General features: G+C 31.9%; 2 protein-coding genes across 4 annotated transcripts; both read right to left on the bottom strand.

Moving 5' to 3' along the window:
- Positions 1-360: 360 nt before the first annotated feature.
- Positions 361-5,577, bottom strand: LOC105765525 (kinesin-like protein KIN-10C). 2 transcript variants are annotated; one of them, XM_012584684.2, is made up of 17 exons: positions 5,193-5,577; positions 4,926-5,091; positions 4,636-4,839; positions 4,352-4,538; positions 4,044-4,249; positions 3,705-3,943; positions 3,529-3,583; positions 3,307-3,363; positions 3,146-3,193; positions 2,578-2,664; positions 2,405-2,489; positions 1,791-2,083; positions 1,654-1,700; positions 1,038-1,059; positions 887-955; positions 746-784; positions 361-647 (listed from the first exon to the last, which is right to left on the bottom strand). In XM_012584684.2, exons 1-17 carry the CDS (start codon positions 5,360-5,362, stop codon positions 603-605), a joined length of 2,019 nt encoding a protein of 672 aa, XP_012440138.1. In that variant the 5' UTR covers positions 5,363-5,577; the 3' UTR covers positions 361-602. The 2 variants fall into 2 exon arrangements, with proteins under 2 accessions (XP_012440138.1, XP_012440137.1); XM_012584683.2 differs by having other exon boundaries at positions 4,926-5,094.
- Positions 5,578-9,191: 3,614 nt separating this feature from the next.
- LOC105765527 (uncharacterized) lies at positions 9,192-13,178 on the bottom strand. 2 transcript variants are annotated; one of them, XM_012584690.2, is made up of 6 exons: positions 12,824-13,178; positions 11,161-11,920; positions 10,944-11,002; positions 10,653-10,781; positions 10,316-10,451; positions 9,192-9,661 (listed from the first exon to the last, which is right to left on the bottom strand). In XM_012584690.2, exons 2-6 carry the CDS (start codon positions 11,863-11,865, stop codon positions 9,317-9,319), a joined length of 1,374 nt encoding a protein of 457 aa, XP_012440144.1. In that variant the 5' UTR covers positions 11,866-11,920; positions 12,824-13,178; the 3' UTR covers positions 9,192-9,316. The 2 variants fall into 2 exon arrangements, with proteins under 2 accessions (XP_012440144.1, XP_012440143.1); XM_012584689.2 differs by having other exon boundaries at positions 11,161-11,945.
- Between the last annotated feature and the right edge of the window lie 2,700 nt (positions 13,179-15,878).

Consider the following 15,878-nt stretch of genomic DNA (forward strand, 5'->3'; position numbering starts at 1 on the left):
GAATCGGTTAAAACTGAGTTGGCTAATTGATCCCGTAAGTTGACTTCAATTTAAACAGTATAATGTTTAAATCAATTTATAGGGTGGTTTTATTTGACTATATGGACCAATTATCGATTATTAAATTTTATAATCAAGTGGATTGATTTAATCGAATTAATATTTATTTTTTAATTATTTTAAATATATTTATATTTATATCATTTTAAATAAATTTGTTAATTGAACTAATTGATCTATCTGAACTGCTTAACAATGAAACCAACTAATGTTAATCAGTTGAATTAGATCAATTAGGTTGAAAAACCCTATCGGATTAACTGCACACCTATATATAAAGGCATCTAAAACTCAAAAAAGAAAGAAAGAAGACAATATTTTAAATACAATTTAATGAAAACAAACACCAAACTTCATGCCAGACAGTTTGTGTACAACATTTTCAAGTGAAAAAGCACACCGAAAGAAAAATTAGAAAATATCAGATATTAAATAAAAAAGGAAAGCAAAATAATACAATTTGGCAACTTCGAGTTGCCTGTTGAAACCGAACATACTTTCTCCTTGGGGATCCGATTCTTCAGTAATCCATCCCTGAAAGGTTAATTGTAAAGCTCTCCAATTTCCTTTTTCATAATTCCTTTGATCTGAATATGAAATACAAACAACCAATTCAAGCAAAACACAATTTTAGCACAAAACAAACACCCAAGGTATATATGTGGAAATAGAATTAAAAAATTACCTGCTTTGCCGAGAGTCCAATCTCCTTCAAATCATCAAGCTGTAAATACAATTTTAGTTATTAGTTGCTAAGTTCTTCATTCAGAAGGTAAAAAGACAAACCATAAACCAGCCAAACAACTGAACTAAAATTCTTGCTTACATCCTTAAAAGGTTCAGGTGATTCTTCACGTAGTTCAAGAATGTATGTAGCTCTCTTCTCTCCAATTCCCTGAATGAAAAAAAAAATCGTATATTTAGTTTGCTTAGGTCAAAAGCAGATAAAAAACTAGTATTGATAGTTACAATCTCACCTTTAATCTTTTCAAGTCTTCTCTGTTGATAAAGCAGAAAAGAAAAAAAAATTAACATTAGTTTATTGAATTTCAAACAGTAAATGTGAGATTAGATTTGAGAAACTTGAATTAGATTTTCGAAATATGCTGCCTGTTTACTAAGGTATGATTTTTTTTAGGATAAAGTAACATTTAGTCCCTGAATTTGGTAACTTTTCTCAACCTGGTCCCTAAACTTCTTTTATCATATTAGTCCTGGAACTTAGTAACTTTTCTCAATTTAGTCCCTGAACTTAGATTCAAGGTTTGGTAACGTGGCACTCTGAGGAAAAAAAATTTTGGTGTGTTTTTTTAGATTTTATATAATATTTTCAAGTGATTATGTGGCACAATTTCAAAGTACCAACTCATCACATCTTAACGAAATCCAAGTTCAATGACAAAATTAGGAAAAGTTGCCAAGTTCCGAGATTAATGTGGACCAAAGAAAAAAATTAGGGATCAAATTAAGAAAAGTTATCAAGTTAAAGGACTAACTACTGCTTCATACCTTTATGAAAGGGCAGAATTTAAATTAGAAATGATAAGAGCTTATGAAGTCCTAAAATTACTACTAAAAAACATAAATACTTACTTGCTAGCTGTATTTAAGAATCTGAGATATTCATCAACAAGAGAATTCTGCAATAGGGAAAAAAAAAATTTAACAGGGAAGAGTCAAATAATTAAATATAGAAAAAGATTCTAATATGGTTTAGATCTGAAATCCACCTTCATTCGAGAACTACGAGCACTAAATGCCTTCCAAGAATTGCAACTGGTGTCCACAATTTCCGATTTGTCATTTATTAGTAACCTTGGCTCTGGAGTCTTTGGCTCCAAAGCTTCTGTTGAAACTTGACCTTCAAATGAAACATCAGTCTTTGGTGGTATTTCTACACATGACGGAGTTGAAGAATAAAGCAATTTCAGATTATTAGACAACTCTTGTAATCGTGCACTGATCGGTGGTGATGCTTCCTTGTTGACAAGTAAAAGGTTGTTCTCCTTATCTATGGTTTGATCTGCTTAAAAAAATGCCACAGATTATTAGCATGTCATCCTTATAGTTTTTAAAATCGGATCGGTAGTAGAACCGAACAGATCATTGGTTCCCGATTTAATCGGTTCAATTAATTGATCCGATAAATTATTTAAAAAATTATAAAAAATAGAGAAATCCGATTCAACTGACTTTTTAACCCAACTCAATCAATTCCGAGTGAATCACTCAAAAACCAATTCAACCTTTTGCCCAAGCCGGTTGTTCGTCCAACCGGTCCAATTCCAACGACATTACTACTGAAATGGATTTTTCAATTTGATATGCTATAATCTATATATACCTGCTTCAATAGAAAGTGCCTTTGCATTGCTATCAATATTTGGAGTGGCTTTATCATGATTATCATCCTCATCAGTCACATTAACCTTGAGAATCAAAAAACAAATTTTAATAGTAACTAATCTCCTTGAGTATCTTTGAATAAGCGTTTAAACACAATTTAAATTTAATCACCTTATCTAGTATCTTGGTTTCTTGTGTAGTAGCCTTAACTGCCATGTCACTTTCTTCTGCACTAAAAGCTTGCAAGGGGAAATGCTCCTGAAAAGAATAAATAAAACCAATAAGCATGGAAAAAAATATCATTGATATTGTAATCTAGTATCACATGTGTAATGTCATACCAGTTTGTTATTTCAGCGTATTACTCACAAAAAAAGTCGATTAATGGATTTAATTGTTGCTATTTGTGTCAAGACTAAAATTTTGAAATTCGAAGAATATATGAATTAAGAAATATTCAATTTGAGAACATGGAGTAAACCTACAACTTTACGTATACTACATGACTAATAACATAATTTAACTAAACAGATTTAACAATTGGGTCAAAACTAAAATTTCAAAATTCTAAGAGCACGAGGACTAAAATTGACCAATGACACAATTTAAGCAGAGTACAAGAACTAACGGCACCATTTGACCATTTTAATATCTTCTTTGCAATCAATGATTATGTACAAGAAACAAGATTTGAACTCAGTAAGACGTCTGAGTTTTAAAGTCTACAAAAGAGGTTTACCTGTGTATGAGATACTACTACTTCTGAAATACTAGAAGAGTCCTTTTCCTGCACAAAATGATGATAACTTTCCCAATCATAAAAAGATTCAGAAACTGATTCACATTCTTAGATGCATATTTCTTTACACACCAGACAGAATGAATACAAAAAAATGTTACCTCTTTTTGTATAGCATGTTCAGTAATGGTCGAGACATTTTCTAATGGCAAGCTTTCCTACATTCAGATATAGAAGCTTATCATTTAATGAACCTTAATTTCATCATATTCAATGTTTTATTTTCTTAACTTTATAGAATAGCAAAACATTCCATTTTTTCATCCAAATTATGTAAAAGAGATTGGAAGAAGCTAGAATCCTTTCTTAGGAAAACTGAATACCTTCTGAGATACCTTCTTAGGTTTGGTTGAATGGCATGCTTCATCAAAAAGTTTCCTTCAAATTATGAAAAGAAAAAAATTATGGAACCTTGAAATTACCAATATATAGAAAGAGCAACAACCATGACGAAAATATTATATATCTTGAAGCAAGTAGGAGAGGTGTCATTAAGTACCTTCCTTTTAGAGCTGAAGCCTTAACATTGGCTTTATTTTCCAGAACTCTCACTCGATTTCCAATCGGTTTTGACGTAGTTGCAGAAACTAAACGGCTCTTCCTTGAAGAAGAAACCACCATAGGTCTCACCATGCTTTTAGCTTTCTTTGTTGAATCGGGTATAGTCTTAGAGCTGCCTTTACAAGAACGAGAAGCTAAATTTGCCATGTACATGGAATCTTGGCAAAAGGATGAATTCTACACTCAAAGAAGTTAAAACAAAATTAATGTGAATTGCAAACAAAATTTGGGAAAAATAAAAAAAGTTGTAAAATAAATCTGGAACTGAAAATCTCACCAAGCAAGTGATCATCAAAATCTTGCTTGTCCCTCCCAACGAATCACGCAAAATTCGAGTTAGCTTACTTTCGCGATAAGGTACATATCTTTCATTGGCATTTAAAGCATACACAACATTGTGTAAGGCATATATGGACTTATTTATTTTATTATTCTCCAAGAGATTATCACTACCAGTGCTTTTCCTTTTGGCATCCTCATAACCTGGTAAATGCAAAAAAAAAAAAAAAACAGCTAGAGGATGAACATGGCTAATTTTTAAGCCACAGCAGAGAAAAATATGACTGTGTAACTAAAAATTGAAACCTGCCAAATCAACAAAGTTCATCTTCCCAAAAGGAAGAGCATTGGATTCATTGCCCCGAAATACATGAATGATTAAGCCTTTGTGACTTCTATGATGAGGTTCAGCTATTATCTTCTGGGATTGTTTATGTGAATTTTGATTCGAAAGATATAGTTTCTGAAATTCTTCAATAGATTTCACAGGAACCTACAAAAAGAAGTGAATCAATCAATAAACCGAAAGGTAAGCTAAACATCACTAGAGAAACTTCCATTTTCAACATAAAATAGCTTATATAACTTGCCTGAGAAAGTCCTTTAAGTTGAATTTTGCCGTGAGCATCATCCTCCAATATCGAAACTTCATGCCTAGCTGGAGCTAAATGATCATAAGCATGGTCTTTCAAAATCTCATAGCATGATATGGCTATTAACTTGCTACTTTCCTCTGCTATAGAAAGGATTTCAGCCATAGCTAGTACTGCTAAACCTGGTTTCCCTTCCGAACCCTTCAAAATTTTAAAATTCCATACTTAATTTTCTCCAAAATTTTGTAGTAAATTATTTAATAGCAATAAAAAGAATATTAACTGACCTGAATTGTAAAAGTCTTTCCGCTGCCTCTTGCTCCATAAGCAACGACGGTGGCATTATAACCATTAAAAACATCTTCAATAAGTGGCTTTACTTCCTTTGAAAAAATTAAATCATTTCCCTCGCTTCGATCGTAGCAATAATCCAATTCGTACGATCCTTTACGACTGCTAAATATTTTCGATCGAAAAACAAAACAACGGTAACTATCATTTCTTGCTTTCAGCTTTCAACGATAAACTTAAAAAAATGTAAAATAAATCGTTACCTCGTAGATTCATCTCCAAAAGAAACAGAGACAGTTTCGGAATCATCTCCCTTTGGTCTGTGAACTGAAATCCACTTTCCAGAAGCTTCGTTGACGGATTCCGGTTCCAGATCTGTGAAGCCTTTGATTTTCGCTATCACTCGTGCCTTTCGACCTCGATTTCGTCCCATTGTAAAATAACTTTATTTTTTGCTCGCTGAAATTTCTTCTGTTTTTCGAATTCGAATTTCGTAGTTGAAATTTCGAGTGATGGAGATTTTGATTTAACTTTATTGAAAATAAAATGCAAGGTTTAAAGAGAGGGAATAGCCGTTAGGTTTGAATTGGTTTTCAAATTTGGTTGTTCTGGCGCTGAGGCGCTCTTATCTGGCTCTTCCCTTTTAAGGCGTTGGCGATTTTATTTCATTTTTATATTTATTAGCCAAAAAATCCTCGGCTTTTCTCGTACGCTTTTCCTTTCTCAAACGATGCGTTTTGTCCTACTTTACATCAGTCAGGAAAACGTTGCCGTTTACTGGCGGAAAATAGACGACGAAAAAAATGGATAAATCACACCGCATCACGCTATGGTCCATGTCAGCCAGTCGAGAATAGTTAGTATAATCGTTAGTATATTCTTTTAACTTGGTTAATATGAATATTATTATTTATGTAAATTTGAGTGTATTAAAATATATTATCTTCTTATTTATGAGTTAAAAAAAAGTTATAAATAATTTTAAGTATTATGTCAAATAAATCATAATGATTATAATAGCTTGTTAAAAAAATGTCAATCAAATTGAGTAAAATATCAGTTAAACAACTCCTTAAATCGGATTTTAAATAATTTAAATATTTAATTTTGTTGTTATAATTTATAAAATAAATATTTATGTTTTTATTGTTAATTAGACTTATATTTAAAATATATACTTAAACTATGCAATTTTTCTCATTTATGTACCTAAAGTTTTATTTTGTTACCACTTTAAGTACTAACTATTAAATCCTATAAAAGAAAACTTCGAACTAACTAAATTAGGGCACATGGAATTTTAATTAAATAAAAATATTTAAAATTAAGATTCAATAAAAATTAAATTAAAAATTACAACATGTGGCTAGATTATCGGTCTAAAACGTGATCAAAGCAAAAATTTTTATTTTTAATTAAATTTAACTTTTAATGTTAATTATAAATATATTTATTTAATTAAAAATATATGTGTCCTAATTTGATTGGTTTGGAGTTTTTTTTTAAATTAGAGTTAATGGTTGGTACCTAAAATGATAACGAAATAAAACTCTAGGTACCTATTTGACCAAAAACTTTAGGTACCTAAATGGGAAAAGTTAGATAGTTTAAGTACTTATTTATCATATAAGCTTATTAATTATTTGTATTTGTTAATTTTTCTTATTTTTATAATTTGTCTAATTATACTTTATTTTTGAATTTTAAATTAGTAATAGTTAAATCAAATTAATCGTTTGATCGATTCAACCATCAGTTAAGTTCTAAACTTAAGAAAAAACTTTAACTGAATCATCAAATTATTAGCGTTTTATAAAGCATATCTTTTTATCTTACTACCTGTTAATTTAGGTGTTAAAATATCAGTTTGGGTCTAATGTGGAACATATTTAAACTATGTATGTACTTATGTAATGGGTTGCGCATAAGAGCCTCCAACCATGACGAACTTGTACGATCCATCGCATTCAAGGGATGTCATTTGGCCCAATCGGACTGGTTCATTGCTTGGAGATTGAAAGCCCATCTTCGAAGCTTGGTAAATATGGAAAGTGATATTCAAAGATATGCTTGACAAATATGGAAGGTGATCTTCAAATATGTGTGATCCTAGACATTAAATGTAATATTTAGAATATACGATTCTGTAATCTTAGATATTTGATATCTAGATAGCTTTTAATCTTAGCCATTGATGTATTTCGATCTGTACGGTTGATTTTGGGAGGCTCAGTTATAAATAGAGGCATCTCCCCCTCATTGTAATTCATTCAGTTATTAATAGAATTTTGAGAGCATTCACTCAAACTTTTCTCTCAAGTGTTCTTGTTTTTTTGTGGCTTTTGTTCATCTTTCAAGTTCGTTCTTACTTCATTCTTCTATTGTTCTTCGTGGGTGCATTAGAGGAAATTCTGTTGAATCCTCAATTGTTGCAAGTTAGGCTGACTTAATTGTTTTGGAGCGAAGAAACTGCTTAAGGATGCATAGATTGCGTGGAAAAAATCTAAGTCTGTGACATTTATCTATGGTTAGTTAAGGTCTAACATGTTAAAAAAACAAATTATCAATAAAATTTAGAAATGTTATTTTTAAAAAACATGTAAAATTAAGCTATTTATGTAGCAAGTACACACGTGTTTATAATTTGATTTAAATGTTTTAAATTCTACCTTAGATTTGGATTGCATTTAACATTCAAGCTAATGGTTAAGCGGTAAAATTACCATGGAAACCTCTATACTAGGAGTCGAATTGCAATTTACCCCTCTATTCAAGAAAATGAGTAAAGTAGTCCTTATACATTAGATTAAAGAGCAAATTGGTCATTTCTGTTAAAAATTTAATCCATTTGTATCGTTAAAAATTGATGTTGTTGACGAAATAACTAAATAGTTCCATGTGGCATGCCATGTGTACTTTATGCTGATATACAGAGACTAGCTTTTAACAGCAAAAGTATATGGAATTTTTAATTGAAGGATTATTTTGTTCTTTAATCTAACAATTTACTCTTTAATCTAACCTACAATGGTTAATTTGTCTTTTTTGAGTAGAGGGGGTAAAATGTAATCTGACTACTAGTACAAGGGCCTCTACGATACTTTTACTAATTAAGTTGAAGAAAAACTTGATAGATATGATAGTAGTACTTTAAGGACTCAATTAAAATATTTTAAAATTTAAAGATCAACTTAAAATACTGACTATAGTTTGATGATCTTTGATGCAAGTAACAAAAAAATTATTTGTATTGTCTTTTCCTTTTCCCAGTAATTTCATTTTCGCCGTCTCTTCTCATTGCGTTTCCACAGTTTTCTTAACCTCCAAACATTAGGTTTTAAGAAAATGGGCGAGGAAGGAGATATTAACGGGGCGAAGAAGATCCTATCACCATGCGACGTTGAGGCTTTAAAGAAGTGTTTGCAAGAAAACAAAGGGGATTACGTGAAATGTCAATCTCAGATAGAAGCTTTCAAGTCTTCTTGTTCATTGAAGAAACCGACCCCATCTGCGGGTTCTACAAGTAGCAGCCGAAGCCATTGATTTTCTGGTTTGATAAGAGTGAAATCCCTTGATTTTGACTGCGTAACCCATCTCCATACTTGCTTTATCGTGTTACCTTTTCAAGCTTTACTGATCTTTTAAGATGTAGTTTGCACTGTAATTTAAGTAAATTTTGGAACCAGCCAAGAACCCTAGTTTGATACCTATGAATTTTGCCGTAATAATTTCCCGATTGTTATTACAGATCATGATTTTTCTTCTGTTCTGTTTCGAATTCGATATCTTTGTTTTGAAATTGGTTAATTTATGCTTTTAGTCCCTGCACTATGCGTAGGTTGTGTATTTAATCTCTATATTTAGTTTGATCAAATTTAGTTATATGTATTTTTCGAATTGGTTAATTTTAATCCTATACATTTCAAATTCGATATCTTCATTTTGACATGGTAAAATTCTGCTATTAATTGTGTACTATGAATAAAATTATAGATTTAATCCATGTTATCCATCTGGATTATTCTCATTCTCAGTCTTCATATTTTTTCAAAATTCAAAATTTCAGTCTAAACCTGTAATTCTAAAATTTAAAAAACACAGCTTAAAAATAACCAAATTAAAATATATATGAATTAAATACATATCTTATATATAGTGCAGGGACTAATAGCATAATTTAACCCTTCGAAATTTATTTGCTTTCTTTTGAACTGACCTGTGTTTAGCTTCTCAGGATTCAGGCTCTCAACGGTTGCTTGTGATTATCGTAATGAGATCGGAACTTTAGTATAAATTTAATCAATGAATGATGTTGTTTATCACAAATATCCTAATATTTTTCATATTTCTTTTTCTGTCCATGTTATTTTCCAAAAATAATTACATTTCACCAATCATCCCTATGTGATTTCTTGAGCACCATATGCCCAGATTCATCTCTATCGAAAAGTCGTTCGATCAATTCGTTCCAGCTTACTTTGCTCTTGCTTTTCCCCGACGATCCAACGGATGACTCGCTACTCAATTTACAGGAGTTGTACTTCTCTACGTCCTCGGACTCGTCGAAAGTTCCGTATTCGGACGGTGGCGAATAAGCATGGGGCACTGATAATGAAACAGCCCTTTGAAGTGCAGCTTTGTACTCTTGCTTGTGTTCTTTTGTTAATGTCTCTTGCCTTTCCATTCTTTGTTTTGCTGGTATCTCCATGATCCTATCTTTCTCTAGCATTAACTAAAGCAAAAAAAATATAGGGTAAACTACTCTAAGGTCAGTAAGCTATTAATAAGTTTAGATTTTAGTCACTTAACTTCAAAAAATTACAAAATGATTATTCAACTATTTGAAAGCTTTCATTTAAGTCACTAAACTATTCAAAAGTTTTTATTTAAGTCATTAGGTTGTTAAGCTTTTTCTTTTAAAAGTTCGGCCAACAAGCCCGAAGTGACGATTTAATGATCAGTACGGTAGATAAGTAACCATCGACAAGTAAAAAAACATACATTAGATAAAAAACGATCTAACAGTCAATATTGGAGATAAGAGAATAAAATTGTTTGGATTTTGGTTTGTAGATTCATGACGTTCAAAATTTTTTCATAAAAAAAAACCTGAATGGTCGAAGAAAAAGGGAAAGAGAGCTTTTGATTAGTGCAGGTAGTGTGAACAAAGGTCATGGAGCAGCAATTTTAACAATCCAATGACTTAAATAAAAACTTTTGCATTGTGCAGTGACCAATTTGTAACTTTTTGAAGTTGAGTGATCAAAATTTAAACTTACTAATAGTTTAGTGACTTTGAGTGTAATTTACCCAAAAAATGTAATTGGCTAAGTTCTATTTGATTTAAACCATTACCATGAACATAAAAATGCAGCTTTAAACTTACATCCATGGCTCTCTGTGATTCTCTTTCAATCCATATTATAGCATGGTCAGATGTGGCGTTACACGAAAGAACTATGTGCTCGAACCTTCCATCCACGGGCACTGCTGTCTTCACAACTGGGGGAAACCTTCCACATCTGCAAAAGCCAAATATAATGGAGGGTGTCCATCAAGAGATCAAAAGTTCTTATGGCGATAAAACTGGCTGTCATACAGCATGTACTGAGTCGAGCCTTGCAAGGCATTCTCACGATGACATCACCGTAGTTAAGAAAAACCCGAATTCACTAAGTATATGGGGGGGGGGGGGGAGAGACGGTTGTTATGCCTCATTATACCTGAAAGGCTTTCGCTCGACAATGTGATAGAGGCGACCGGGTGCATATAGCCTCCTTGGATCTTTAAGCATCTTCTCCTCAGGTATACAAGTATCCTTCATACATCTCAGGCATAGTAGGCATGGCAAACTGTTTAAATGGTGAACCGAGAGTAAGCATATTTTTATTTGCAACTAGGAAAACCGGTACTTGATTGGGCAACTGGCTTTACCAAAGGATGTTAGCACACTCCAGAGGCCTATATCAGCTATAAACAAAACGAATTCGAAATGGATTATAGTCCAACTATACCAGAAAAGTGACTTGAAAATGTCTTCTAACGGCGTGGCTGTTCGTGGCAAGAAATCATCCTGATACAGAGACATAAGTTCATATCCCAGTATTTAGATAAACATGTCGTGCGGTAGAAATTACAATACTAAAAGTTCTGCGATATACTGACTGATAGTATGTATCGTAGCTGACAAAAAACAAGGCCGAGCATTGAAGGGGGCGAAAAATAACTTGCCTGAAGAACAACGGAATTAATGACATCTGCGTATCTGACTGCTAAATTCAGCGACATGCACCTAGCAGGCGCGATAGCATAGCACCTGATCCTACTCCTGTCGATGTTTCCAAGTTTATCCTGATGCTGGGCAACCACCAAAGCTAACATGGCTGCTACACCTGACCCGAGAGAATGTCCTGCAAATGTCAAAGTATAATTTGGGTGCTCCTCGACGAGTTCCTTCAAAACTTCACACTCTGCATCTAAAACCCATCCGGCAGCCTTCAAGAGTCCGTTATGAACATAGCCACCATCAAATTTCCTTTTACCCAACTGATTATCCAAAAGCACTTGGTAATCACTTTCTTTTGCCAAATTAAGACCTCTAATGGCAAGAACTATATCGGAATGCTCGTGATCGAGGTATAGTATGTAAGAAGGAGCCCGTCCTCTAGTGTCTTTGTAAGTTTTTCTGAGAATTAACCAATCAGGGTTGATCCCATATCCTCCAGGGGGTTCCCAAAGGGGATGTCGAATATTGTCCTCATAAACAGCTAGAATGTAGCGGCAAAGTCGAGGAACAGGTTCGAATTCTTCGGCGGTTGCAAGACCACATGTTACACTATCGTGGCCAGCGGTATGCAGGCATCGGTTCCATGCCCATCGAGCACAAGCTAGGCAGTAAATACATTCAAGGAGTGGGAGGCCGCATATGATCGACATCGATGCCTACTCTCGGAGATCGACAATGTAGAGCACGAATTTGCATGTAAAAGGCCTGGAAAACAAGGGAAAGTAGTCCACTAATGTGGGAAAATACCAAACAGGAACTTGGATGAGATACCAAATTCACACACATTCAAGCAGCAATCACTGTACAAATTAGAGGAATCAAACAAAGAAAATTCAAAGAGATTTGAAACAAAACTAGTTGAGGACTTTTATCATACATTTCAACTACAAAGTAGTTATATGAGTACAGAGTGTTCGAATTCAGTATATTGATTTCTGTTATACCTACGACTTGCGAGCTCACCCCGCACCCTACCAACCTCGCGAGACAATACAAATCAACATACAAGTTAAGGGCAACTGTGATGACAAGAAGCCCAAGTCTCTACGAGCCTATAACCTCGCTAAAACACATAGTGGGAACTATACCTCTAACATGAATAGAATATCTCTCCTTCATATCTCACATTTATTCATTGTCCTAACATGACAATCTCATAACTACAGAGATAAGACATTAATAGGTCGTTTGCATTCTAAGGAATATGGAACTAATGCCGGGGCAAGGAGTGGCATATGTGGAAGGAATAAAGGCACCCGTTTTAAGACGCACATTGACTCTCTCGACACTCACACTTTTAGCTTTCCTCACCCTCTCTAACTCCAACCCCCTAAAGAACCCGAATTCCAACTGTCTATAATCACTTATGGCTCTCCGCCCACTAAATGAACCGTGGCAACCCATCTTAATCCCTACTTTCTATCAACAATTTTCAATCATATATAAACCAAGTCCATTCAAAAACTATGCAGAGGTTCCCCTATGATGATACACTACCAACTGAACATACCAAAAAACAAAAAAAATAAAGAATCAATTCAAAAGCAGTCTAAACAGTACCAAATATAGCTTCCACACCATTGTCAAGTGTAAAAACAAAGCACTCACCAGATAGAGTAAATGATGACTATAGAAAGAACTGCAACTCGAGGTGGCTCATAAATTGATAGCTGTACAAAGAAACCGATCTGGGTCTCTCCAGCATTAGGGTTTTCAATGTCATAAGCTACTCAGTGATCACAATTTTTGAATTTTATCACTAAAAAAAAAAGCAGTTCAGAGCTATAAGAGAAAAATAAAAAAGACCCAAGGTATCAAATTTCTGTCTGATCAACAAAAAAACAACAAATTAGGTTAAAAAGAAAAATAAAAAGACTTGTTAAGAGTGAAACAAATGGGATTCCATGTTCATATGCAAATGTTCCTTGATAAGAAACTGAAGACAAAAGACATGGACTTTAATTTATGAGGTTTAGGTTGATTGGGGTAATGCTGAGTTGTATTATAAAATATTTAAATTGACAGGCAAAAAAAGTAGGTATAATAAGACAAAGGAAGAAAAATTGAGAAGGCTAGCTAACTACAACTACAAGCCAAATTCCAGTTAGTTTGAATTAAAAATAAATAATAGTGACCAATGTTTTAAGGTTGCTTTTTGATTCTTCTTCTTCGATAAAAAAAATTCAGTGATTTCAACCCAGAAAGAAAACAGTGAATAAATTTTAACAAGTGTCATATAATACATTGATTAATAATATTTCCCTTAAAAGTATTAGCTGTTTAAGAAATTTTGTTTGGACCAACCGATGGGCTACGAAACTGTGAAGATGAAGGTGAAGGCTGAAGCACGTTACTGTTGATCATCATCATCCACTTAACGATCAAAACTCCTGATTCTGGGATTTTTTTTTTTTAATCCTTCACGTTGCCAATGCTTGCTTTTATGTTGTTTTTATTTATTTATTTATTTATTTATTTATTTATTTTGGGCTATTAGGGAGCGTTATATGAGCCTTTTTTTTTTACCGAGAAGTGGAGAACGTGATACGTGAAGTTGGGTAACTAGACGTTTTTTTTTTTAAACACAATTCAGGCAAAAGTAATGATAATAAAAAGGGTAAAGCACAATTAAGGTAACTAAATTATTAGTAAATTTACGTTTGATCATTTAACTTTAAAAAGTTACAAAATGGTCACTGAATTATTCAAAAGTTTTCGTGTAAGTCGATAGGCTTTTAAAATAACTGCTATTATGATCTTATTTGTTCGCACTGTCTTCTCTAATTGAAAGCTCTTTTTCCCTTTTTTTTCTATTGTTCAATATTTTTTTATGAAACTGTTTTGAACATCAAAAATCTGTGAACCAAAATTCACATAATATTATTTTCCAAATCACTGACCCTGACCGTCAGGTCGACTTGGAACTAAGATATGTTCTTCTATTCATCAATGAGTATTAATCCACCGTACCAAATAATTGAATTATTGCTTGGAGCTCGTTAACTGGACTTTAAAAAAAGACTTAACAGTTGAGGGACTTAAATAAAAATTTCTGAATAGTTCAGTGACTTAAATAAAAACTTTCATATAATTTAATGATTATTTTATAACTTTTTGAAGTTAAATGATTAAAATGTAAATTTACTAATAATTTAATAACAGTGAGTATATAGTTTACCCTAATAAAAATTATTTCCAAAAAAACTAAAAATATATTATTATTCTGTGTTTATAGAGAAAAGATAATTTTAGAAGTGGTCTAGGATGATGTTATGTATTTTCTTTTAGAAGGTAGTTAAACAAAAATATATTATGACAAAAAAAGTATTAAATTTATAAAAATTAAAAAAAATCAAATTATGGTTTAGTTGAAATGATAAAGTTAACAACCTACACTATATTAGGTTCAAATCTGTCTTTCAGTATATATTTGGCATAATGACAAATTAAGGCCTTAATGTTTATATCTTTTGTTAAATTGACTTTTGTTTAATTAAATTTGATCCTTTGCTTTTTAAAAATCAAATTTGACCAATAACCTTTTAAAAGAATCAAATTATTATTTTCTTAATAAAAATATTGACTAAAACATTAAATTTTTAAACATGGCATCCAACATAGCAATCTATGTATACTTCATGTTTGTTTGTTTTAATTTTATGAATTTTTTGTTTTTTTAATATTTTTATTAATTTTAATTTTTGTTGAGTAGTTTCATGTCAGCATGAAAATATGTGGTTGAAGACTAGCATCGTTAAAAAATAATATTTTAGTTAATATTTTCATAAAAATGTAATTTGACTATTTTGAAAGACTAATGATTAAATTTAGCTAAAAAAGGGATCAAAATGACAAAAGACATAAATATTGAAGGCTAAATTTATTTTTATGTTTATTTTTATATTTTATATAAAATATAAAATTATATGTTTGAAAAAAATTTACTTTAATAATAGTAAACAATGTAAAAGTGTCACGGAGGTCCTTGTATTATGAGTTAGATTGTATTTTACTCATTTACTAAAAAATTGACAAATTAATTTACGCACATTAGATCAAAAAGTAAACTTATTACTTTTGTTAAAAATTTCATCAAATTCTACTATTAAAAATTGGCGTGGCTGATAGAAAAACCTGACAGTTACATTGGTGTGCCATGGGCACCTCATACTGATGTATAGGGACCAACTTTTAACAGTAAAAATAGATGAAACCTTTAACAAAATGATCGATTTACTCTTTGTTTGGAGATACATAAATTAATTTATCTATTTTTAATAAAAATGATAAAATATAATTTTACTTCTAATAAAAAAATTTATGATACTTTTATAAAAAAAACAAAATAATTATTAAATAAGATTTGTGAAGACGGAAAAGGCAAATGGCATTACAACACGCACGACTTTGACAAGTAGACTGGTTTTCTTGGCTGTTGGTACCTAATTTGATTGTTTATTTATTTATTTTTAAACTTTTAATTTAATTATGAAAGTATATTAAAGTTTTTAAATTGATACAATGTTTACAATTATCCATAGCATATTTCAATATCTTAAATAAGAAGATAAACGCGCTTCAGCATGCTCAAACTTACGTATTCTTGTACTGACAATAATATCGATATCAAACTCAATGCTAAGTCAAGACTCAGGGTAGGTCT

This window comes from Gossypium raimondii, chromosome 12 (assembly GCF_025698545.1).
Source record: "Gossypium raimondii isolate GPD5lz chromosome 12, ASM2569854v1, whole genome shotgun sequence".
In the NCBI taxonomy this organism is placed as follows: Eukaryota; Viridiplantae; Streptophyta; class Magnoliopsida; order Malvales; family Malvaceae; genus Gossypium; species Gossypium raimondii.

Bases quoted from the DNA above. Each gene is read 5' to 3' on its own strand.
- LOC105765525 (XM_012584683.2), bottom strand. From the start codon at position 5,362: ATGGGACGAAATCGAGGTCGAAAGGCACGAGTGATAGCGAAAATCAAA. The intron at 4,539-4,635 runs GCAAGTTATATA...TTCTTTTTGTAG, and splicing joins AACTTAAAGGACTTTCTCAG to GTTCCTGTGAAATCTATTGA. The intron at 3,944-4,043 runs GTGAGATTTTCA...CTTTGAGTGTAG, and splicing joins TTTTGATGATCACTTGCTTG to AATTCATCCTTTTGCCAAGA.
- LOC105765527 (XM_012584690.2), bottom strand. From the start codon at position 11,865: ATGTCGATCATATGCGGCCTCCCACTCCTTGAATGTATTTACTGCCTA. The intron at 11,003-11,160 runs GCAAGTTATTTT...TCTCTGTATCAG, and splicing joins TTAATTCCGTTGTTCTTCAG to GATGATTTCTTGCCACGAAC. The intron at 10,452-10,652 runs GTATAATGAGGC...TGGCTTTTGCAG, and splicing joins GTCGAGCGAAAGCCTTTCAG to ATGTGGAAGGTTTCCCCCAG.